The sequence below is a fragment of the Hordeum vulgare genome, chromosome 7H (assembly GCF_904849725.1).
Source record: "Hordeum vulgare subsp. vulgare chromosome 7H, MorexV3_pseudomolecules_assembly, whole genome shotgun sequence".
NCBI classification, from domain to species: domain Eukaryota; kingdom Viridiplantae; phylum Streptophyta; class Magnoliopsida; order Poales; family Poaceae; genus Hordeum; species Hordeum vulgare.
The window spans coordinates 260,915,474-260,939,603 of NC_058524.1; the positions used below are offsets into that span (position 1 = coordinate 260,915,474).

General features: G+C 49.9%; 1 protein-coding gene across 1 annotated transcript; it reads left to right on the plus strand.

Moving 5' to 3' along the window:
* Positions 1 to 8,371: 8,371 nt before the first annotated feature.
* Positions 8,372 to 21,197, plus strand: LOC123408991 (superoxide dismutase [Cu-Zn], chloroplastic). The gene is made up of 8 exons (XM_045102001.1): positions 8,372 to 8,684; positions 9,211 to 9,272; positions 9,348 to 9,387; positions 9,627 to 9,722; positions 9,831 to 9,862; positions 9,967 to 10,042; positions 10,120 to 10,173; positions 20,907 to 21,197. The coding sequence occupies exons 1-8, from the start codon at positions 8,465 to 8,467 to the stop codon at positions 20,930 to 20,932; spliced, it is 606 nt and encodes a 201-aa protein (XP_044957936.1). The 5' UTR covers positions 8,372 to 8,464; the 3' UTR covers positions 20,933 to 21,197.
* Positions 21,198 to 24,130: the final 2,933 nt, after the last annotated feature.

The window sequence follows — 24,130 nt, forward strand, 5'->3', positions numbered from 1 at the left end:
ACGTTTTAGTTTCCTAGTTTTGAAAATAGGAAGGAGATCACTTTTATTAGGAAATAGGAGCTAGCTCATTAAGAGCTTTCCAAATTTGGCCCAACACAGGATCATCTTCTTCCTCCTCTCTCCCTCACGTCACACGAAGTTTCCTTCCATGGAGAAGAGAATCCCCACCTCCGGGATTCGCGAAGCCCTTTCCTTCCCGGCGCCTCCCACCACCCCTATAAGAACGCCCCTCCTCTCCTCGTTCAATTTTCCCCATCACCTCGCCTTCTCCCTACTCGTAGCCACGGTGCCACCATCCTCATCTTCCTGTCAAGAATGGAGTACAGTAGGTCTCGTGGCGCTTCCCCATCACCCCTGCCGAGCCTCTCCAGCGCCCCACCCCCTGCCGTGCTACTCCTCCGCCGATTCCCCACCCCGCCGGCGACCTCCCCACCTCGCCGGAGCAGCTACCTCGCCGGAGTTCTTCCTCTGTGTCACCCATGGTGAGATTCACGAAATCCCGTATTGCAGTTTTTTCAGAAAATTGCAATCTTAGAAAATTCATATCTATTAGTCTATAACTCCGAATTAGGTGATTCTTTTTGAGTTGGATCACAAATTTTATGCAGTTTCTGTAGATATATAATTTGTATATGTTTGGATTTATAAAAATTGAGTTAGATCATATTTGAATTAAAGCTTGTTTTGCTTATTCCGGGAGTTTAAAAATAGCTTTTAATTTGATTCTTTTTGCTGCTGCTTCCTATTGATCATATCTTTCAGTAGTTTCAGTTTCAGTTTTTTTACATATTTTTACTTGGGGTTTTTGTACCAAAACAGATTCTGTTTTAGTTCTTTTAGGATTATGGCTATTTGTTTTTTTCTATAATTGTTTTTAAATTAATTTATTTTATATTTCAGAAAGTTTATGTTTAGTTTCTGTCAGTTAACAGTAGTTTTGCAACAAGTTCTTATTTTAGTTTTATTTGTTTTTCTGAAAACAATTCTAGTCCCGTAGTAACGTGCAATTGTTTTCACCGTTGTTTCAAAACCCGTTTGAGAATACTTTCAAGTAGTTTTGTGAAAAATACTTTATTTTATCCTAGTTAAACTTATATATTAGTTCCTTGTTAATATTTTATGTTAGACAAAACTATTTAGTGTTTGACGTAGTAGAAGATTCTCTAGTCTTGTTTGAAGTTTTCTTCGGATTCCTATTCGCTCTCTCTTTTGTTTTGATTGTTAGAATGATTGCTAGAATGAGTACTTATGTGAACGATATGTTGCTATATAGATTTCATCGGAGAGTGACGAGTAGTCTATCAACTTATTTTCTTGAGGAATTCTTCTTCGTCAACATCACAGGCAAGTCACTTTGATCATGTTATTTTACCTATGTTTTCGATGCATAGTAGATCACCTTCTTTGCCCAATTTGCATGCTGCCTAGGTACTTGGAAACTTTAGTGTAAGAATAGTATCATGTGGTAGGAACACAACACCCCGACACTTGGCCCCGGGACGACAATTTCTTAATGCTATGCTTGAGTAGACGGGTTATCGGTTGAGTGTATACCACGAGTGATGCGAGGTTGATATAATAATCAAGACCGGACTAAGACAAGATTTTCAAGATCTCGGACGCAATGCAACACTGGGTGAAGGACGGTTGATCGGCTCCCTGGAAAACCCAATGGATGCCCGGGATGCTGGAGAGGCCATGTCATCCTGCGGAAAGCTTCACCCAGGCTCAAAGAGACGGACGGATATTTTCAAGACCCAAGGCTTACCTGCACAGCCGCAAGTCATTATGGGCTCTGGCTTGGTTAGACAACGCGGCGACTCTGGACAGGCGGTGCTAGCAGATGTAGACGAACGGTAGGAATGGATGGGCACCGACAGGGATTCAGAGGGACCCGTTGAAAGACCATGTTTTGATCATCCGGTCTTCAAAAACCCTGAAGTGCGAGGACAAACCCGGAGGCGATCAAATCTTGTGGGGAACGTGTGCAAAACTCTGCAGAGTACTCAAACCTAATTGATTAGCCGTGTCCACGGTCATGGACGACTTGAGCCAAAGGAACTGAAGTTATCTGGATTTCTCAACACCATTATATATATATATTTGATGAGGGTAATTATTAACAACTCGGGTACGAGAACTGGTTGGCGGAACCATCTCGTTAACAACCAACTTTTGTAGTAACATTTTTCTTTTAGCCCTCTCTTGATGTAGGAGAAAACTTGCTTTTCGCTAAAACTTATAACCCCACCTGCCATATATGCATATAGTATAGATGATTACTATCCACCCCTCTCTTATGTGACTTGCCGGCATATTCAATATGCTGACCTACACGGCTGCAACGTCTTATGTTGCAGATACTTTTCATCGACGAGTAAGAGTATGATTCAGGGTTACGGTCTACACTCAACTTGCCGTTGGTGTTTATTGGGACTCCACTCCCTTGACTGCTTCCGCTGAGATATTTAAGGTATATATCAGTTTTACGCTATTTTACATGTGATTGCACTTTGATATATACATTGATGTACTATGTGTGCCAGCATACTGATCCAGGGATGGCACAGATACACAAAGGCTTGACTCGTTTTGAGTCGGGTCGCTACATCGAAGGTATAGAGCTAAGCATCGCTCTGGGCATGGTCTCCTCCATGGGGCAATGAAGTTGTGCCGATATTCATTGAAGGAGTCGAAAGAACATCGCCCCCGAATGCTTCAGCTGAAGTCCTCTAAGGCAGTGGTGTAGATACTCGAGGTGCTGAGGGAGCTGCTGGAGCTGATGCAGGTATTGATGAAGATGGTCTTGTCTCTGGAACTGGCATGCCAGATGATTTGTCATATGTTCTGAACTGAGCGAGTATGGAGAGGTGTAGTGTCATCATCATCACTGGAGCTGGGAGCAGGTACTGTACCTACCTCCTGCTTCAACTAGCTGACCGTGGAGGTCAACTCAGCCACCTTGACGTCCAGGTCATGAAACTTTGTTTCCGCTATTCTCTCAAGGCTCTTCTGATTTAGCAGAATGTCATTTATGTTCTTCTCCATCCCTTGGATGGTGCTGATGAGGTATGCCATTTGGTCACCCTTTGACTTGAGCATGAGAGCACTAGTGTCTCTGTTTGCCTCTGCGTCAGCCTCGGCCTCAATCTCAGTCTATGCTATAGCTGAATTGGATAACCCAGTACCATCACCACGACATTATCCTTGAAATCTGGCTTTAGTGGTAGGTGTTGACGATCAAGTAGATACACACTCTTTCCAACTTTGGAGTTGATCAACATCTGTATGTATGGAGCATATCCACATGACCTCTTATAGTCAATAGCAGTCCTCTTGATTGTCTCTACAATCAGATCCATCACCCTTATCTTGGGGTGGGTGTCTACATGATGCATCATATTGATGGAATACCCCCTGATCATCTTGTCATCACCTGATTTAGGCATCAAGGTCTACCTCATAATGGTGTTGGTGGTGGGTAGTCCTGCTTGCGAGAAGTAGACATAGCCTAACTTGTGTGGTTTCAGATATTCCTTGGGAATTGGATTATACGTATTGGCCATGGAATTGTGGTTCATCTTGGCCTCAATATACATATCAAGATCTCCATCATGCACCTCTGGGGCTCCTAAGATGGTGGCCCACTCATTAACAGAATATTGGTACCTAGTGCCTTCAGTCATCCAAGTTATCTTCCCATGTGGATAGAAATGAGCCACGGAATAGAATTGCATGATCATCTCATCATTCCAAGCTGTCATCTCTCTGCCAACAAAGTTCTCAATGTCAATGGCCGTGAATTTCTCTTGTACATGCGGGAAGTAGTATTCATTCTCCTTGATGGACTTCCAATAAACATATCGCATGTCACTAGCACCTGGACTCTTGTCTAACAAGACAATCTCATAGAAATATTGCTGCTCCTTAGCGTGGAAGTGAGCATCAATAGTTGTCCTTCTCCTGATAGCATAGGATCAGCAACTCTCCACTTCATGAGCCCTTGATCCTTCCTCTTCTTCATATCTCCTGCAACTCAATGATCATCATTGTGCTCTCGCAGGTGAGGTCTCATCTTCCTCACGACCAAGCCCGAAGGCCAGACCAGGTCGGGCCCGCCATATTCATGCTTTAAGGAAGGGGTCTGACCAGAGACTCGAGGCCCGACGGGCTTTTACGTTGTTGACCGGGCGTGGGCATGATTTCTAGGCCTGACGTCCGGGCCGGATCGGGCTCGGGCCTGGATTTATTTTGAGAGCATCTCCAGCCGCGCCCCCAACAAGCCCTCCCCGACCCAATTTTTTCGGCCGGCAAGTGAAAAACGACCCAGCCGCGCCCGAGGAGCCAGTTTTTCGCGCGTTATGGCCGAAATTGGCCCCGACGGTCCCAGCCCGAACCCAACGTGCTAGGGGGGGGGGCGAGGACGCCGCCGGAAGGAAAAACGACGCGCGAGGCCCCCTGTCAGGCGAGAAAGGCCTTTTCTTCTCCGGAACCGCCCCTCGCGCACCACACCTTTCGCCACCGTACTAATTCCGACACCACCCCACCTACCTATTGATACGTCTCCAACGTATCTATAATTTTTGGTGGTTCCATGCTACTATCTTGTCAACTTTGGATGTTTTATATGCATGAATATGCTATTTTATATCTTTTTTGGGACTAACCTATTAACTCAGTGCCAAGTGCCAGTTTATGTTTTTTCCATGTTTTTGGCCCATTTTTAGACGGAGTCCAAATGGAATGAAACTTTACGATGATTTTTTTGGGACCAAAAGAGACCCCCGAAGCTTTGAAAGAAGGCCAGAAGAGCCATGAGGGAGTCACAAGCCCTGACACCGCCACCCCCCTAGGTGGTGGCGACCAGGCTTGTGACCTCCTCGTGGGCCCAACTGACGCAATTCCACCGCCATAAATTCCTATAAATTTAGAAATCCCCAGAAAGAAACCTAGATCAGGAGTTCCGCTGCCGCAAGCCTCTGTAGCCACCAAAAACCAATCTGGAGCCCGTTCCAGCACCCTGCCAGAGGGGGAATCCATCTCCGGTGGCCATCTTCATCATCCCGGCGATCTCCATGACGAGGAGGGAGTAGTTCTCCCTCGGGGCTGAGGGTATGTACCAGGAGCTATGTGTTTGATCTCTCTGTCGTTCGTGTTCTTGAGATGTCTTGATCTCGATGTACCATGGGCTTTGCTACTATAGTTGGATCTTATGATGTTCTTCCCCCTCTCCTTCTTGTAATGAATTGAGTTTCCCCTTTGGAGTTATCTTATCGGGTTGAGTCTTTGAGAACACTTGATGTATGTCTTGCACGTGTCTATCTGCCGTGATCAACTTGCGGGTTTGTGACAATTGGGAACCTATGCATATGGGTTGGCACACGTGGATTCATGTGAGTACTTGATGTATGTTTTGGTGATCAACTTGCGGGTTCGTGACATTGGGAACCTATGCATAGGGGTTGGCACATGTTTTGACTCTCTGGTAGAAACTTTGGGGCACTCTTTGAAGTTCTATGTGTTGGTTGAATAGATGATTATGAGATTATGTGATGCATATCGTATAATCATGCCCACGGATACTTGAGGTGACAATGGAGTATCTAGGTGACATTAGGGTCTTGGTTGATATGTATCTTAAGGTGTTATTCTAGTACGAACTCTATGATGGATCGAACGGAAAGAATAGCTTTGTGTTATTTTACTACGGACTCTTGAATAGATCGATCAGAAAGAATAACTTTGTGGTGGTTTTGTACCCGACAATAATCTCTTCGTTTGTTCCCCGCTATTAGTGACTTTGGAGTGACTTTTTGTTGCATGTTGAGGGCTAGTTATATGATTGAATTATGTTATCATTGTTGAGAGAACTTCACTAGTGAAAGTATGAACCCTATGCCTTGTTTCCATGCATTGCAATACCGTTCGTGCTCACTTTTACCATTTGTTACCTTTCTGTTTTTGTAATTTCAGATTACAAAAACCTATATCTACCATCCATATTGCACTTGTATCACCATCTCTTCGCTGAACTAGTGCACCTATACAACTTACCATTGTATTAGGTGTGTTGGGGACACAAGAGACTCTTTGTTATTTGGTTGCAGGGTTGCTTGAGAGAGACCATCTTCATCCTACGCCTCCCGCGGATTGATAAACCTTAGGTCACCCACTTGAGGGAAAATTGCTACTGTCCTACAACCCTCTGCACTTGGAGGCCCAACAACGTCTACAAGGAGAAGGTTGTGTAGTAGACATCACCTACCGCCGCTACAAAGGCCATCACCCCGTCGACAGACGTAGGGTTCGTCGCGGATTCGCCCCCTCCCGCCCTTGCTTCTTGGCGAGTTTTCCCGGCGCTCCAGGCACGTACGCGGCCGTGCGTTCGCCACACCCGCCAGGTGTTTTGCAATTTGCCTGGCGGATGGGCTACGACGACGAGGAGGCGTTCACGATGCTACTGGAGGAGGAAGACGATGCCGACGCCCAGGATGAAGAGCTCCTCATGGTCCTCTCCTCTCTGGCCGGCCTGTTCGTGAGCAATGCAGAGCCATGGCGAGGTGGCTCGGCGCCGGGCCGACTGAAGGCAAAGCAGATGCATCGACTGGAAGGCTATTGCTTGCTCTACGCCGACTACTCTTCGCAAACGCTCCTCTACACGGTAACAAAGTATTCCGGCGCCGTTATTGTATGAGCCGGAAGCTCTTCCTTAGGATCGTGAATTTCATCAGAGAGTTCAACATCTACTTCAAGTGCTAAAAGGATTGCACCGACACACTTGGATTCACCTCGCTCGAGAAGTGCATGACAACTATAAGTATGCTTGCGTACAGAGATCCCGGTGATATTCTGGAAGACTATGGACACATAGACGAGTCCACCACCATTGAGTGTTTCTACAAGTTCTGCAGGGCAGTGGTGGCTGGCAGTTTTTGGACCCCAATATTTGCGATCATCCAATGCTGAAGACACTACTCGGATCCTAGCACATAATGCAGTAAGAGGATTTCCTGGGATGCTTGAAAGTATCGACTGCATGCATTGGAAATAGAAAACAATGTCCATTTGATTGGCAAGGGATGTATAAAGGCGCCAAAGGAAGTTGCAGTGTGGTACTTGAGGCAGTGGCCACTCATGACCTCTGAATTTGGCACCCCTTCTTTGATATGCGAGGAACTCACAATGACATCAACGTACTGCAATGCTCAAATGTATTTGCCAAGCTTGTTGAAGGATATGCTCCTCTGGTTCACTACAAGGTCAATGGGCACCACTACAACAAGGGATACTACCTAACAGATGGCATCTATCCGAGATGGTCCACATTTGCAAAGACTATCTCAAATCCTACACCAGGAGGCAAGCACTCCTATTTTGCCAAGCGTCAAGAAGCTTGCAGGAAGGATGTCGAGCGGACATTTGTTGTGCTTCAATCTAGTTTTGCTGTTGTCCGGTACCCTCCTCAGACATGATCGAAAGATCAAATGTGGGAAGTCATGACTTGCTGTGTTGTCTTGCACAACATGATCATTGAGAGCGACCAGGAGGATCCAATGTTTAACACTGAACCATATTATAGGCAAGACCCTCTTCCCAAGTTGATCACGAGCTACCGGCAACCTCGACTGCCTTCCTCAACATGCGTCAGGAGATTCGAGACCCACACGTGCATCAACAACTGCAACACGATTTGATGGAACACCTATGAAGGCTCAAGGGCAACGCCTAGCTCGATTTGTATTGACTTGTTAAACTATTTTTTGATTTGTATTGCTTTCTATTCAGGATGTACTATATGAAACTTGCCCGCGTTAGCCATTAGCGTTTATACGGAATTATGTCAAAGACCAGTTAATAGTTATGTGGCTAATGTGGCGTCCACATACGACCACTTAATATGGAATTTAATATGGAATTAACCTAAGAGAGTGATTGTAGTAGATTGCAAGCGCACATGAAAAGTGGCTGGCACTAAGCTGCTCGGCTAGTGCTATGCACGTGAATACTGAAGCTTGCGTAAGGTGGAGTGGCACGTGACGTGAGTGGTGATGAGCCACATGTGGCCTTGGTAGGCCTTAGAGCAAGTACAATAAGGTACAGTCAGCAGGCTGTAAGGATTAAAATACTATATTTTTGCTGAGTTGGATGAGAGAGAAGAGGAGAGAGAAGGGAAGCGGGCTCTTCGTGAAGAGCCGGCTCTAGCACGTGCTCCTAGGTGCTTTGTGAGAATGAAAGGTAGGCCATATATGATAAAAGTAGTACTCTTTTACAGCTAACTATTGTACAAGCCAGCTATAAGATGAGCTATAAAGATGCTTATAGCCAGCAGTTGGCTATACTATTAACCATGCTCTTAGGCCCCTTGAGGGTTCGTCAATCTGTCCCAATAAAGCCGCGCGGCCCACCTTATCGCCAGTCACCACCACCACCAACCCAAAAAGTTCTTCCGCTTCCGACGACCGCCATGGCCGCGCAGAGCCTCCTCTTTGCCGCCGCCGCGCCTCTCTTCCAGGCTCCTGCCTCTGCCTGCCCTTTCCACTCGCTCCGAATTGTCTCCGCCCCGGCAGGCGCGGCCGCCGCTGTCAGGGCGCTCGTCGTCGCCGACGCCACCAAGAAGGCAGTCGCGGTGCTCAAGGGCACCTCCCAGGTCGAGGGCGTCGTCACACTCACCCAGGACGATGACGGTGCGTGCGCTCCACTTTCCTTTCATTCTCTATCCGCCTTTGTCTTATCACCTGTTTACCACCTGTTGACCGTTCAGAAGCTTCGCCAGTTGCCTTTGCCTGGACACACGGCGAATTTGCCTCTTCTTATAGCATACTCGTGCTTGCGAACTTAATCTGAACTCTTCTACATTTCAATAAAATATATCTGAACTCTTCTACATTTCAATGAAATATATCTGCACTCTTCTTTGGTATCTGAACTCTTCTTTCGTTAAGAGCATTGCATATGACTAAATCTAGCTGCAATCCGATGGAGTATTTTGTAGCGCAAGTCCCTTAGAAATTTTACTTTCAGTTCAAAAGTACCGAAAAAAATAGTGTGCCGAGCTTAGATGATGGATTGCTAAGGCCGTTGCTGCACAAAATCCTAACTGAAATATCCGTTAAAATCTCAAGCCTCAGCATCACTGCAAATACATTAAAAAGGGTAATACGTTTGTATCTTACTTCTCTATTTACTCTTCTAACTGCTTTTCTATAGCAGGTCCTACGACAGTGAACGTTCGTATCACTGGACTTACTCCTGGACTTCATGGTTTCCACCTCGTGAGTCTTGTTCCTTGATTACCTCTGTTTTGCATTTGTTGCTCCGTAAGAATGACATGATCATTCATTTTGCAGCATGAGTTCGGTGACACGACTAATGGATGCATATCAACAGGTTAATTTTTCATTGGGCTCGGTTTCTGTGCGCAAATGTCACCCGTTTATAGTTGCACGTAATTTAGTTTGTTTTTATTTCACAGACATCGTCAAAAAATCCTATGAAAATGTGTTTGTCAACTTGTGCTACCGTTTCCTTTTCACTATGATACTTGCAAAAATTAATTGAATCATCTTGTCCTTTAACATACTACATACGTATGTTCCAGCACATAAATGCAATTTTTTATATTACAGGGCCACATTTTAACCCAAACGGCCTGACACATGGTGCACCAGAAGATGAAGTCCGTCATGCGGGTGACCTGGGAAACATTGTTGCCAATGCTGAAGGTATAACCTGCAACAATCACTGGCACATTTCTAATGTTTCTTCCAGAAGCTGTCTTGTTGGACCTTAACTTATCTTATGGGTTCTGTCTTTTAATTGTGGTGGTATAGGTGTGGCAGAGACAACCATTGTCGATAGCCAGGTATAAGATCAGACATCTTATTCTTACTCTTAGCATAAGTTGCTGCGTGGTAGGTTTAAGTTCCAACATTTGGTTCACCAAATCTGAGAATTATTTCTACACAGATTCCTTTGACTGGCCCTAATGCAGTTGTTGGGAGAGCATTTGTTGTTCATGAGCTTGAAGATGACTTGGGAAAAGGTATGTATACTTCTACTTGTTCTAAATCTTTGTCCCCTTCAGTTTCAGACGCTTCATTCTTTATTCTTTCATTATAGGTGGGCATGAGCTCAGCCTCAGTACTGGAAATGCTGGTGGAAGACTTGCATGTGGTATGCTCTCTGATACATTTCTTTTCACAATATTTTATAGTAAATGTATAATCAATCCGATTATTTCGTATAGTCTCCTCCCGCTGTTAATCAGAAGACTTGAAAGTTATTAGCAGTATCTAAATATTTTCTGTTTTGAACTTATTGCATCTGTATGAGCCATCTAATATACAAATTGTAGCAAGTTGAATGAATATTAAAGACCAAGCATAACTTACAAATTATTTGGTATATGTCGGACCCCGGGAGCAAGACTAAACTATGCCAGCACAGGAAATCATACGGGAAGCCGAGATTAGCGTCTGAATCCAAACTGCACTGGCCAAGTGCCATCTCCTATGGGAAAGCCCAAAATCATTGTGTTATGACCGGCACAACGTACCAACGGAGGAGGCCCAATGGGCAGGGTTAATTACGGGCTTAGCCCAAGTTATCTTACCTATCTTAGAGTCCAAGTTATATTAGAGTCCAAGTTAGAGTCCAAGTTATCTAGGGTTTAGTGGAGGCTGTCCTCCTATATAAACACATGTACCCCTTCGATATTAAGCAGACAATAAACAATATATTCTGTTGTTGTCTCCCTCAGGAGACGAGAGCCCCAAACCCTAGCCGCCTCTCTCTCTCTCTCTCACGCCGCGACGGCGCCCAACCACCGGCGCTGGCGTCCCCAACCTTGCAGCCCGCACTTCCACCCCTACAACCTACGTTCGAGACCTGGTAGAACCCTAGCCTCTACCACATTGGTTCAGCAGTCCCCTCGGGAACAACATTCCGATAGGGAACCAAGATTCCCACACAAGTCCAAGAGGAGATGGGTGATTAATTCCCATCTCATAGGCAAGCTTAACCCTGTAATTTAGATAACCCGCTAGTCGAAGTATAGTAGTGATTCCCAGAACCTACCCACAACGTGTACTGTATATCCATACACGCATCATGCATGCCGTGGGATGGAAACAACACAACTCTATGACCAAAACATAGATATATATCCAAAGGTTCATAAGCGAGCAAGATAGCAAATTACTACATCCAGAGGTCATGACCAACATAACATTAGTACATCACGGAAGCGAAGTAGATCTGAGTACAAACACGTTTGACAACATTTGCCTAAAGAGGCTAGAAAGTAAAGCAAACAATCCCATCCACGAGGACTCAGACTGCCACCTAGGACCTCACTCTTCGTAGAGCTCGATGGTGTATCTTGCCTCGGAGTCGTAGTAGTCCTCTGCAGCGTTGTTTGTAAAAGCAAGTGTGATTACATGATTACTCTGCAAGACTTAAATCCATACTACACTACATACGCAACATTCTCAAAGGGAAGGGGTCGGGGGTTGAGCGGCTAAGCGCTGGCAGCCTAGGGAGGCACGGTACAACTTGCGTCTATCAGAGATAAGGAAAGAGAGCGTTGAAAAGTAAAGGAACGAAGAGGAATCCCTAAGGCACTCACACGGTTGGCAAATTTCAATTATTTTAGGTGAAGTTATTCTATGTTCAAGTTACCAATCTCCAAGTAGTCCATAACCGCAGACACAGCTATTGGAATAGATTTAACCCTTGAGGGGTGCACCAAGTTACCCATACACGGTCGATCGACTCATAGTACCACACAATTATCATACACAAGGTATGCCTACAGAGGGGGATCGACTTGACACTTCCCCTTCCCCGTGGCCAAGTGTAGGGAGCCACCCAACTGAGTTTCACCCGAATCGAGAGTCCGACCAGAGCTACGAGTCGGACCTAACTGTTGTCCACATGGCGCAAGATGGGCAGAGCCATATAGGGTAACCACTTGGCGGCGTTCCTATACATATGCAAAACATAGGGGGGTAGAGCCATATAGGATAACCTCCACAAATGGTAAAAGTAACAACATCATATGCTTACCGTTGAAGACCATGGAAAATGCAACTATTCTCAACACACACACACACACACACACACGAGTGATTAGCACACTCAGTCTTGGACCAAGACAACAAAAACTCGGGTCCAAGGGAAGCTCGAGGGGAACAAAACACCAATGCACTGGGCACCTCCCATTGTTGCCTTTATTACATGTTCCATATAAATTATCTCTAGAAGCATATTGTAACATAAATGTATCAGAGCCAGGTTAATAGGTGTGATCTCCCGTAGGTAACTTCAGGTAGACATGGCATAACTTAAGCATAGCCCTAAGCATGGCATACTTGATAGGAACCAAGTCCCTACCAGGGCGAGCTCTCAGGTTGTAGGGGTGGAAGGAGGGTTGGCGAGGTGGAGGGCGCGGCCGGCGGCGATGGTGCGCCGTGGTCGCGCGCGAGAGAGAGAGACACAGACGACTAGGGTTTAGGGTCTCGGCTCCTGAAGGAAGCCGAGCAATTATGATTGCTTCTGCTTGTCTCAAAATGAGTCATTACATGAGTATATATAATGTCTTGAAACTGGGCTAATCCCCTAATAATGATAACATAAGTTGGTCAAGGCCTTTAAATGCTTGCGCCATTGGGCCCCCTCCGGCTATAGTGTATACCGGTCATAACATCACTCCCCGCCTGCGCAAACAACTCGTCCTCGAGCTGAAAGTCAGGAAAATGCTTGCGGCACTCTTTAAGGTGCTCCCAAGTGGCGTCCTCCTCTGAAAGGCCTTGCCACTGGATCAAGAGGCGCCAAACACCACGGCTTTGCTGGGCCTTCAACACCTTCGCTGATCTGGAAGGAGACGGCCGCCAGATGCTGGGGGAAGATCCGGCACGGCCGTCGGTGGTTCGCTGCGGAAGGGCTTCAACAAGCCCACATGAAAGACGTCATAGATGCGAGCGCTAGGCGGCAGTTGAAGGCGGTAGGCAACGTTGCCGATGCGCTCCAACACCGGAAACAACCCAGCATAGCGAGGACCCAGCTTGCGCTTGGCGTGAGGGTTCATTGACTGCGTAGAGCGGTGGAGAAGCCGCACCCACACCCAGTCACCCACCGCAAACTCTGCCTCGCGGTGATGGGCGTCATAGTATTTCTTGGACAACTGCTGGGCCCGGAGAAGACGCTGGCGCACCTCGGCGAGGATCTCATTCCGGCTGCGAAGAAGGGCGCCTGCCGCCTCAGCCCGGGCCGTCCCGGGTTGGAACGGCAGGATGTGAGGTGGACGACTGTAGACCACCTCGAAGGGTGTGGCACGCAGGGCGGAGTGGTAGGAGGTGTCGTAGCAGTACTTCGCCCAAGTGAGCCAGTCCACCCAAGCACGGGGGCGATCACCTGTAACACATCATAAGTACATAGCAATCACCTTGTTGACTACCTCAGATTGGTCGTCAGTCTGTGGATGAAATGCCGTGCTTATGTGCAATTTGACGCCCGCCATCCGAAAAAGATCACGCCAAACATGACCGGTGAACACCAGGTCACGGTCGTTGACGATCGAGGACGTAACCCCGTGGAGGCGGACGATGCCGTCGAAGAAAGCCCGCGCGACGGAAGTGGCGGTGTAGGGATGGCCGAGCACAATGAAGTGCGCGTACTTGGAGAAACGGTCGACCACCGTGAGGATGACAGACTTTCCGTCCACTTTGGGGAGGCCCTCGATAAAGCCCATGGAGATGTCGGCCCAGACCTGGGAGGGCACCTCAAGGGCTGTAGCAGGCCTGCCGGCTGCAGCGTCTCCGTCTTATTGCGCTGGCACGTCACGCAAGACCGCACCCAGTCTCACACCAGCGCACGGTCGCCCGGGATATAGAAATCTGCGCGGAGACGGTGGAGAGTCTTCTGCACACCCTCGTGGCCGGCCGAGTGCGCCAGTAGAATGGTCTGATGACGGAGATCGTCGTGATCCGGCACGAAGAGGCGCCGCACGTGCAGGAGTAACCAGTCGTCCAAGCGCCACGGCGCCGACAAGTCGCCCTCATCGAGGCGCTGCAGAAGTAGCCATGCATCTGCGGCCGTCGCTGTGGCGCGGCGGACGTCGTCGAGGAAGGCGAACGATGGCCCAAAGTTGATGCAAAGGGCAACGCCCGCGGTGTCGGTGGCGCCCGTGTCGTGGTCGGTGTCGTGGCGGGACAAGGCGTCCGCCACGATGTTGAGGCAGCCCGGTCGGTACTCAATCGTGAAGTCGAACCCGAAGAGCTTGCTGATCCATTGGTGCTACGGAACGGTGGATAAGCGTTGGTCCAGCAAAAACTTGAGTCTAGTGATTCGTGTGAATCAGGAATGGTTTGCCCCCATAGATATGGCCGCCAGTGGCGCACAGCCTGTACCAGGCTAATAAGCTCCCCCTCGTAGGCCGCGAGCTTGTGATGACACGTGACGAATGGCCTGCTGAAGAACGCGAGCGGCCCTGCACCCTGGTGAAGGACGGCGCCAAACCCCACCCCCGAGGCATTGCAGTCGACCATGAACTGCTGATCGAAGTCCGACATCTAAAGGGCCGGTCCTGTGGTGAGAGCCTGCTTAAGTGACTGGAAGGCGTCGGCCGCCTCACCATCCGAGGAGAAGGCGTCGCGACGCAACAATCAAGTGAGCGGTGCAGCGATAAGGCCGAACTCTCGGATGGACTTCAGGTAGTATCCTGCGAGGCCCCAGGAAACCACGGAGGGCCCGTGGCGAGTGCGGCGTCGGCCAGGTCGCGATAGCCACGTCCTTGCCGGCATCCATGGCGACTCCCTCCGCCGAGATGACGTGGCCAAGTTAGGCAACGGACGACGTGCCGAACGAGCACTTTGAGTGTTTGAGGTGCAACCGGTCCGCCCAAAGCTCGTTGAAGATGATGGCGACGTGCTGCAAGTGCTCTGCCCATGAGGAGCTGTAGATGAGAATGTCGTCGAAGAAAACAAGCACAAACCGCTGCACGTAGGGGCGGAGGACGTCGTTCATCAAGGCCTGAAATGTCGCCGGGGCATTGGAGAGCTCGAAAGGTATCACCAAGAACTCGAAATGGCCATGATGGGTGCGAAATGCCGTCTTCACGACGTCGTCCGGGTGCATCCGAACCAGGTGGTAGCCTGAACGAAGGTCGAGCTTAGTGAAGAAGCGTGCCCTGTGTAGCTTGTCCAGGAGTTCATCCACGACAGGTTTGGGAAATTTGTCCTTGGACATGTTGGCGTTAAGAGCACGATAGTCGATGGAGAAACGCCACAAGCCGTCGGTCTTGCGAACGAGGAGCACCGGCGTCGAGAACAGCGAGGTCGAAATCCGGATGATGCCCAACGCAAGCATGACCGCGTACTGCCGCTCCAGTTGATCCTTCTGAAGCTGTGGATAGCGGTATGGCCGTACAGCGACGGGGGCTATGCCCGGAAGTAGGTGAATGCGGTGGTCGTAGGCCCGTGCGGGCTGTTGGCCCTGCGGCTCGCCGAAGAGGTCGCTGTGGTGCTGCAAAAGACGAGCTAACAGGGGCGTCTCGGGCTCGGCGGTGGCTGGGGCGCTGCTGGTGCAGCGCCACCCACACCCTTCTATCGGACGCAGCGACCCAGGCGCTAGCAGGTCATCGACTGGGCGTCGAAGTCCCAAAGGATGGGACCTAGGGCCCACAAAAAGTCGACGCCGAGGATGAAGTCGATGAAGGAGAACGTTGCATGGGAAACAAAAAATTTCCTACGCGCACATAAGATCTTTCCATGGTGATGACCATCTACGAGAGGAGAGATTGGATCCACATACCCTTGTAGATCGCTAAGCGGAAGCGTATATAACGTGGTTGATGTGGTCGAACATCTTCGCGATCCAAATCGTTGTACGTCCCGCGATCTCATCACGATCTGTCCCGCGATCCCATCACGATCCATCTCTATCTAGTGCCGAACGGATGGCACCTCCGCGTTCAGCACACGTACAACTAGATGACGATCACCGCCTTCTTGATCCAGCAAGAGGGGCGGAGAGGTAGATGAGTTCTCCAACACGACGGCGTGGTGGTGAACTAATTCAGCAGGGCTTCGCCAAGCTCTACTGAACTAATCTAGAGGAGAAAACGACCTAGAGAGAGAGGGGGAGAGAGGGGGCAACACGTGGCTTATTAGGGTCAGGGCTGTCCTCAAATCCTCTAGTATATACAGGAGGGAGGGAGGGGAGGAGGCAGCCAAAAGGCCCTCCTTTGGTTCGGCCGAATAGGAGGAGGTGGAAGAGTCCACCTCCAATCCTACTCCAAGTAGGATTCCTCTCCTACTTGGAAACCTCCCCTCCTTTGGGTTTTTTTCCTTCTCCGACCTCTTGGCCGCATGGGCCCCTTGGGGCTGGCTCGGCCAGCCCAGTAAGGGCTGGTGCCACCCCTAAGGCCCATATGACCCCCCGGCATGGGTGACCCCTCCCGATGGCCCTCCCGGCATTCCCGATACACTGCCGAAAATACCCGAAACTTTTCCGGTTATTAAAATGGGACTTCCTATATATCAATCTTTACCCTCGGACCATTCCGGAGCTCCTCGTGATGTTCGGGATCTCATCCGGGACTCCGAACAACTTTCAGTTACCAACACACATAACTCAATAATACCGAATCGTCACCGAACCTTAAGTGTGCAGACCATGCGGGTTCGAGAACTATGTAGACATGACCTGAGACACTCTCCTGTCAATAACCAATAGCGGGACCTGGATGCCCATATCGGCTCCTACATATTCTACGAAGATCTTTATCGGTTGAACCTCTATGTCAAGGGTTCAGTTAATCCCGTACGCTGTTCCCTTTGTCCATCGGTATGTTACTTGCCCGAGATTCGATCGTCGGTATCTCTATACCTAGTTCAATCTCGTTATTGGCAAGTCTATTTACTTGTTCCGTAATACAAGATCTTGTGACTAACTCCTTAGTGACATTGCTTGCAAGGCTTGTTCTGATGTTGTATTATCGAGTGGGCCCTAAGATACCTCTCCGTCACACGGAGTGACAAATCCCAGTCTTGATTCACGCCAACCCAACAGACACCTTCGGAGATACCTGTAGAGCATCTTTATAGTCACCCAGTTACGTTGTGACGTTTGATACACACAAGGTATTCCTCCGGTGTCCGGGAGTTGCATGATCTCATGGTCATAGGAACAGATACATTGACATGTAGAAAACAGTAACAATAAACTGACACGATCATATGCTACGTTCATAGTTTGAGTCTTGTCCATCACATCATTCTCCTAATGATGTGATCCCGTTATCAAGTGGTAACTCTTGTCTATGGTCATGAAACCTTGACCATCCTTGATCAACGAGCTAGTCCTCTAGAGACTTACTAGGGACAGTTTTTTGTCTATGTATCCACACACATGTATTAGTGTTTCCAATCAATACAATTCTAACATGGATAATAAACGATTATCGTGAACAAGGAAATATAATAATAACTATTTATTATTGCCTCTAGGGCATATTTCCAACAGGCGAAACAACCCAAGTCGATGCCGACACACGTGATGGTGAAGTGCTTGTCGCCGATGACGATGGGGACATGCCGTGCATTCCCCTGGCAGTGGAGGCGATCACCGTTAGCCATGGTAAACCGAAGCTGCTCCCCGCCCGTCGGCTGGAGCGCCAGGCGACGCATGGTAGACTCGGGCTGGAAGTTATGGGTGGAGCCCGTATCCAGGAGGGCTAGGAGGCGCTCCCCGTTGATCGTCACCGGCAGTAGCATAATCTTTTCCGCCCGTATACTTGCGAGGGCATGGAGGGAGACCACGAGGGCGATCGCAAGAGCGGGTGTCGATGCGACCGCCACATCGACTGGGTCGGGCAGGTCGCCGATCCTGGCGACGGCGGTGTCCTCCTCGATGTAGTCCGCCGCTTCCAAGTAGAAGAGGCGCGGGCGGACGTGGCCCGACAAGTAGGGCTCGTCGCAGTTGTAGCATAACCCTTGGCGACTACGCTTGAGTTGCTCGGTCGGGGTAAGCCGGCGGAACGGCGCGCCGTGGCCGTGGCTGGGGGAGGCCGGCCCAGTGCGGAAACTGCCGCCTGAGGCGGTGGGCGAGTGGCCTGGGACGGTGACGCCTGCTGCATGGCCACCGCACGACGCTCGAACGCACGGGCGTAGTACATGGCCGTTTGAAGGTCCTGTGGCTCGCACATCTCCATGTCCACGCGGATGTGGTACGGTAGGCCGCTAACGAAGAGCTTGGCCAGCTGGCGGGCCGAGACGTCGGGGTCGTGGCACTTTAGCGCCTGGAAGCGATCGGCGAAGTCTTGCATCGTGGATAGGAACGGAAGGCGCCCAAGCTCCGCCAGCCTTCTCCCGCGTATTTGGATAGGAGCGGAAGGCGCCCAAGCTCCGCCAGCCTTCTCCCGCGTATTGGGGGGGGGGGGGGGGGGGGGAAGCAAGAGGCACAGATCACGGAATCGTTCCCATGGTGGCATCCCGCCCTCGTCCTGTTCGAGAGCGTAGTACCACGTCTGCGCGGCGCTGCGAAGGTGCGGTCGGACGCGAGGTTGTGCTGCCCCTTGTAAAATTGGTCGCATTGGTTAAGCCAATTCAGGGGGTCCTCGGTGCCGTCGTAGGTGGCGAACACCAGCTTGGAGAATCGCGGAGGTGGCTGGCCGTGGCCGACGGCGGTATGTGTCTCATCCGCGCGGAGCAGCGAGGACGACGGAGCCGGGTAGACGGGCTGCAGGGTACAGCCGTGGAACAGGGGCCCGTCCACGCTCGCGTAGGGACCCGCGGGATCCGAGGGCCTGTCGAACTGCCCGGCCGGGTGCGAAGTCGGTGGCGGCGGCAGGTACGGTTGGCCCGGGGCCGTCGTGTAGACCGGCACAGCTAGCCAGACGGGCAACGGAGAGAGCGACGGGGAACCAGACGTGCTGGATGGGCACCCCCGGGATCGACGTCGGGCTGCCCTGAGTTGAGGCTGCCCCCAAGCCGCCGAACGGCAGTCCCTGGGAATGCGGGGTTACCGAGAGGGGCGGAGGTGCGATAGCAGCTGCTGAGGCTGCGTTATGGTGGGTACGAAGGCGGCGGCCCGCAGCGGGGCGTAGGGCCCGACGAGGATGGTGCGGATGCCCGCAACCGCCTGCCCTAGCTCCTGGAGCGCAGCCGTCATCTCCGCCGGGGTGAAGACGATGGCGACGGAAGTCCGCGTCCTGGCGGGAGCGGAGAGCGGCCCGGACGGGGTTGCGCGGCCGCCGTGGTGGTGACCGGTAGCGGCAGGTTGGGGGTGGGCGGAGGTGTAGACATGATTGGACCCGAGCTATCTGATACCAGATTGATAGGAACTGAGTCCCTACCAGGGCGAGCTCTCAGGTTGTAGGGGTGGAAGGAGGGTTGGCGAGGTGGAGGGCGCGGCCGACGGCGCTGGGACGTCGTGGTCGCGTGCGCGAGAGAGAGAGACAGGCGGCTAGGGTTTAGGGTCTCGGCTCCTGAAGGAAGCCGAGAAATTATGATTGCTTCTGCTTGTCTCAAAACGAGTCATTACATGAGTATATATAATCTCTCTAAACTGGGCTAATTCCCTAATAATGATAAGATAAGTTGGGCCGGGCTTTTAAATGCCTGCACCATTGGGCCCCCTCCGGCTATAGTGTATACCGGTCATAACAATACTACTATTGGCAAGATAAGCCGGGCTACGATATTGGGCTGAAGTGGTGCGAGGAATAGCTAAGCGCCGCACACCCGCTGTAGTGTAGGGCTGGCGTTATTGAGCTGAGGCCCAGCTGTGGCTTGACGATCTGACTTGCGGGACCTATGTGTCAGCCACACAAAGAAAACCAAAACAAAAATAGGGTGGTTTGCTCCGATGGAGATTCGAATTGCGGACGCACAGACGAATTTGAGTGGGGCTAGCCATATGGATCAGTTTGTGTCCATGCTGAAAGAGGGGCACAATATATTGTGATCTAATCCTAGAAAGGAGCCGTGTGGCGCTTGCCGGTGCTGGCAACCATTCGCGCGGAGGTAGCACCCTTACTCGACGCCACGGTGCCCAAGAACGAGTCACATGTGCATCGAAAAGGCGCCCACACGAAGGCAAGATGAACTACATAATCCAGGCAAGCTAACAAAGGCTAGATACTCAAATTTGAGCGGAGCCGAACATCGTCGGGCGGCAGTGCTACGCAAGTCTTCGAAACTGAGCGAGATCTCTAAGGAAAATGAGAGGGCTTGGCGTAGAGGCTCACCTTGAGAATGCCGGTGAGGAAAAAGGGGCCAGAGGAGGATTGAGTTGAGCTGTGGAGGCATCGCCGACGAGGAAGAAGATGTAGCCGAAGTTCCCATTCCCAGGCGCCATGGTCTTGGGCTTGGAGGCGAGGTTTGATGTGGACTAGGCTACGTTCCAATTGGTCTTGGGCTTGGAGGCTACGTTGCAAATGGTGCAGAAAGGCTTGTCATGCCGGTGGTCCAGCTGCTGTCGAGCTGGACCTCGACTCGGCCATGGCGATGGTGGACTGCTTGGAGTGGAAGAAAGGAAGAGTGTCACAATCTACCTAGCGGCAGCCGGAATGGGAGAGGAGCTACGCTAGGGTTTCCGCGCGGAAGGGGGCCTTTATAGGGGCGCGGAGGAGCGGAGAGCTCTCTCTGGTTGACATTGGCCATGGGACATTCAATGATATGATGACATGATGTCATGATGATGCAAAAAGAAAATATCAGACAAAAGTTTAGCAAGTCATTGAAGCTGTTTTACATACACTGTTTATGTGAGCTGTCAAATGTTTACATAAATCACTGTAGCTGTTTTACAGAAACTGTTTGCTGTCTTTAATGTTCTAAGTGCCAAACTGCCAATTGTTGGGAGTCAGCAAGTGCATCTGTTTCATGACTATGCTTGTTTTGCAGGTGTTGTTGGCCTGACCCCGTTGTAGGTCGCTGTTTCCAGCTCTGGTGTTACCGTCGCCATGCTACCCTTTTTGTTGCATCTCCAGTCATACCTGTAACGACGCCAGTCTCGTTTTCCCTGGATTTCACACCTCCGGTGCTTGATAGTTTCTGTTGATCATTTGTATCAGTGTAAAGTTAAATTTATCAAATAAATGTTTCCAAACTTTGTCTTGTTGAGCTATGAAGCTTGAACTTGAGAATTTTTGGTGTGCGTAAGCTATAAAATGCTCAAAGAATTATATTTGTGGATGTCCTTAATTCTGAACTTTCTTTTTTGACAAAATTTCCCTCTCTTTATAGGCCAACTCCAACGCACAACCACAAACGTCTGTTTGCATCGGCAAAATAGACATGAGTTTCTGCAATTGGAATTTAAATTTAACAAAAAAGACTGCAAAATAACTTAAAACGATATACTCCCTCCGTTCCTAAATATAAGTCTTTTAAGCGATTTCACTAAGGGTCTACATACGAAGTAAAATAATTAAATCTATACTTTAAAGTATGTTTATATACATCCGTATGTAGTCCACCAGTAAAATCTCTATAAAGACTTATATTTAGAAACGGAGGGAGTATATTACATGCATAAACGTGGCCAAGTATTGCAAATAGACTTTAAATTTTAAAAACATAAAACCAAAGGAAACCTGGTCGTTGGCCCTTGTTCAAAAAAATCTTCGATTCAGCAATTTATCGGTCTGATTTATCGCTACTCTTGGGGTGACCGATAAGATTATGTCTTATCTTCACCATTTATAATTTTGGATGATTTATCACTAACACAAGCGATTTATTTGGAATTTATCGATAAATCGGGTCTATGTTTATTTGCATTTCGTAGACTTTGTTAGGCAATATGTAATGTTGTCCTGTTTTGTTTATCATTATACGAGGATTCAAAGGCTAGGAATCAAGGTAACATTTCTGTCCAATATTGTTTTCGTGTTGAATATGTCATATTTTAGTGTTGGGAACCTGAGATTTGCAAAAAATGATCGATTAATAGTTGACCGATAAAATCGATTGATCGATCAATTTTCGATTAACCTCTAATCCCCAGCTGACCGAGACGCTAACGATAAGCGATATCCTCAACATACTATTTAGTGCCGTCGTCCTTCTCGTAGTTGTCGATGGTGAGGTGGATGTATGGAGGTGGTTGCCCAAGGTGGGCTGATAGAAAAGGATATGCGGTGCCTCCGGTGACAGTCAAAGTGGGGCGCGCGACTCCTGTTGTGGTTGTGGCAGGGCCGGTGACCACGACTCGATGCGTGCCGATGAGGACGACATCGATGGTGCATGGCACTGTGGATGTCCACGACCATTGTTGCCCAAGCAGTGCTGGGTTACAAGCCACCGTGAGACTCTTCGAACACCTCCTTGACCTCCATCTTGGGTATGTCAACGCAAGGTTGTCAGAATCGCGATTCTATGGTACGATTCTACGACTTTACGATCCATACTAACCCCTTTGATTCTACGATTTTGGCTCATAAAATCTACGTTTCTACGATCCTGATAGTGAAGATTCTATGATTTGCGATCCTATCATCGGAGCTCCGATCCGATTCAGAATCACGATTCTGACAACCTTGTGTCAACGTCGTCGTTGACTAATAAGGCCATCATCACGTCGAGGCCCTCCCACTCAGTGGAGTCATGCTATCAGACGCAGTCCTTGAGCACCCTCCTCCTCCTCGGCGGACATGGTGGGAGGTGGTGGTGGTGGGAATGGCGAGGGGGAGGGTGTCGACATGAACCCATGTATCCGCGCACGACCGCGCGATCAGGGCGGGCTGAGAGCACGCACAACTATGGCGGGCTCGGAGCACGACCGACAAAAGACGTCTGCCGACGCATGTCATACTTGCCGTGGAAACAGGTGTCCCATAAGGGGATTCAACGACTTACCTCGGGTGGTTGACGAGGTGGGGAGGAAGGCGGCCACGACGACGACTGATCTCTAGGGTGCGGCCGCTCACCGCGGCGAGCCGCACGGGCATCAATATGGCCTTAGGTGCGAGTTGTTGGGGGGATGCTCGTCACCCCGCGAAAGCGGCATGCTCGTCTCCCAGTAGCATTGGCACACCTTCACCTCGACGTACGACCGCACGCGCGAAGGGTCCGCCGTCGGGAAGATGGAGAAGGCAGGCAGCGAGGTGGAGTGGGCGATGGCGTTCTCACACAACGCAGAGGAGGAACCCGTCTCATGGTCATGCTCCCCCCTCTTGCGAGGAATCCACTCCCAGATTCCCATGACGGGGAGGCAGTCGGAGGGACCGAGGGCGGAGTGGTGGTTGTAACTATGGTTTGGGTGTCGGGGCTCGAGGAGATAGCGGTGGATGGAAGTGGAAGTGTGAAAGTGGACAGGTCCATGACTTCCGCATTAAAAAGGATGGGCGGAGGCAGCTGACTAGTGGGCCCCGCCGTGTGATGGGGATATGTACCTAGGATAGGGTCACAAGCGTGCCTAAGTGTCCTATATCCAAGGGTACCTCATTATTAACTAGAAGGTCACGAAGAAGATTCCGATTGGATAACAATGGCGTCTAAAGTCACTCGGTAAGCAGTCACTCGGAAGATGTTCCTCTTCACTCGACAACCAACTTCCACTCGGAAGACACCAGTCGACGCAGAAGACCAGAAGCCACTCCAGGGAGGCCAACAGGCGAGCGTTCGGTTGACGTTCATGAATAGCGTTAATTACGTACGTACGTTATCAGTAACGTACACCTTTGAACTATATTGATCGAACCTTTAGATGCTGGGGCCTTGATGAGGGGTAGCACACTATATAAGCCACCCCTCCCCTCTAGCACAAGGGTTCGCACCCCTGTAACACGCATTCCACACCGCAAGAGCTCCCGAGCACTGAGACGTAGGGTTGTTACCTCTACGAGAGGGGCCTGAACTCATACATCTTGCGTACAAGCTTGCCATAGCTAGGACTCTGCCCTCTCCATTCGTACCCTATACCTCTACTCTCAGGTTCATTCCCATGACAGTTGGCGCCCACCGTGGGGCAGGCGTCTAAGCGACTTCCGACAAGTTTGCAATCTTCACTCTCCGTCATGTCTACCGGCTGATTCGTTCTTGGGCGACGAGATCCGTTTCGGCGCGCTCATCTTCGTTGCCGATGACTCGGCATGGCTTCAGGAGGTGCTTTTCGACATCGAGGC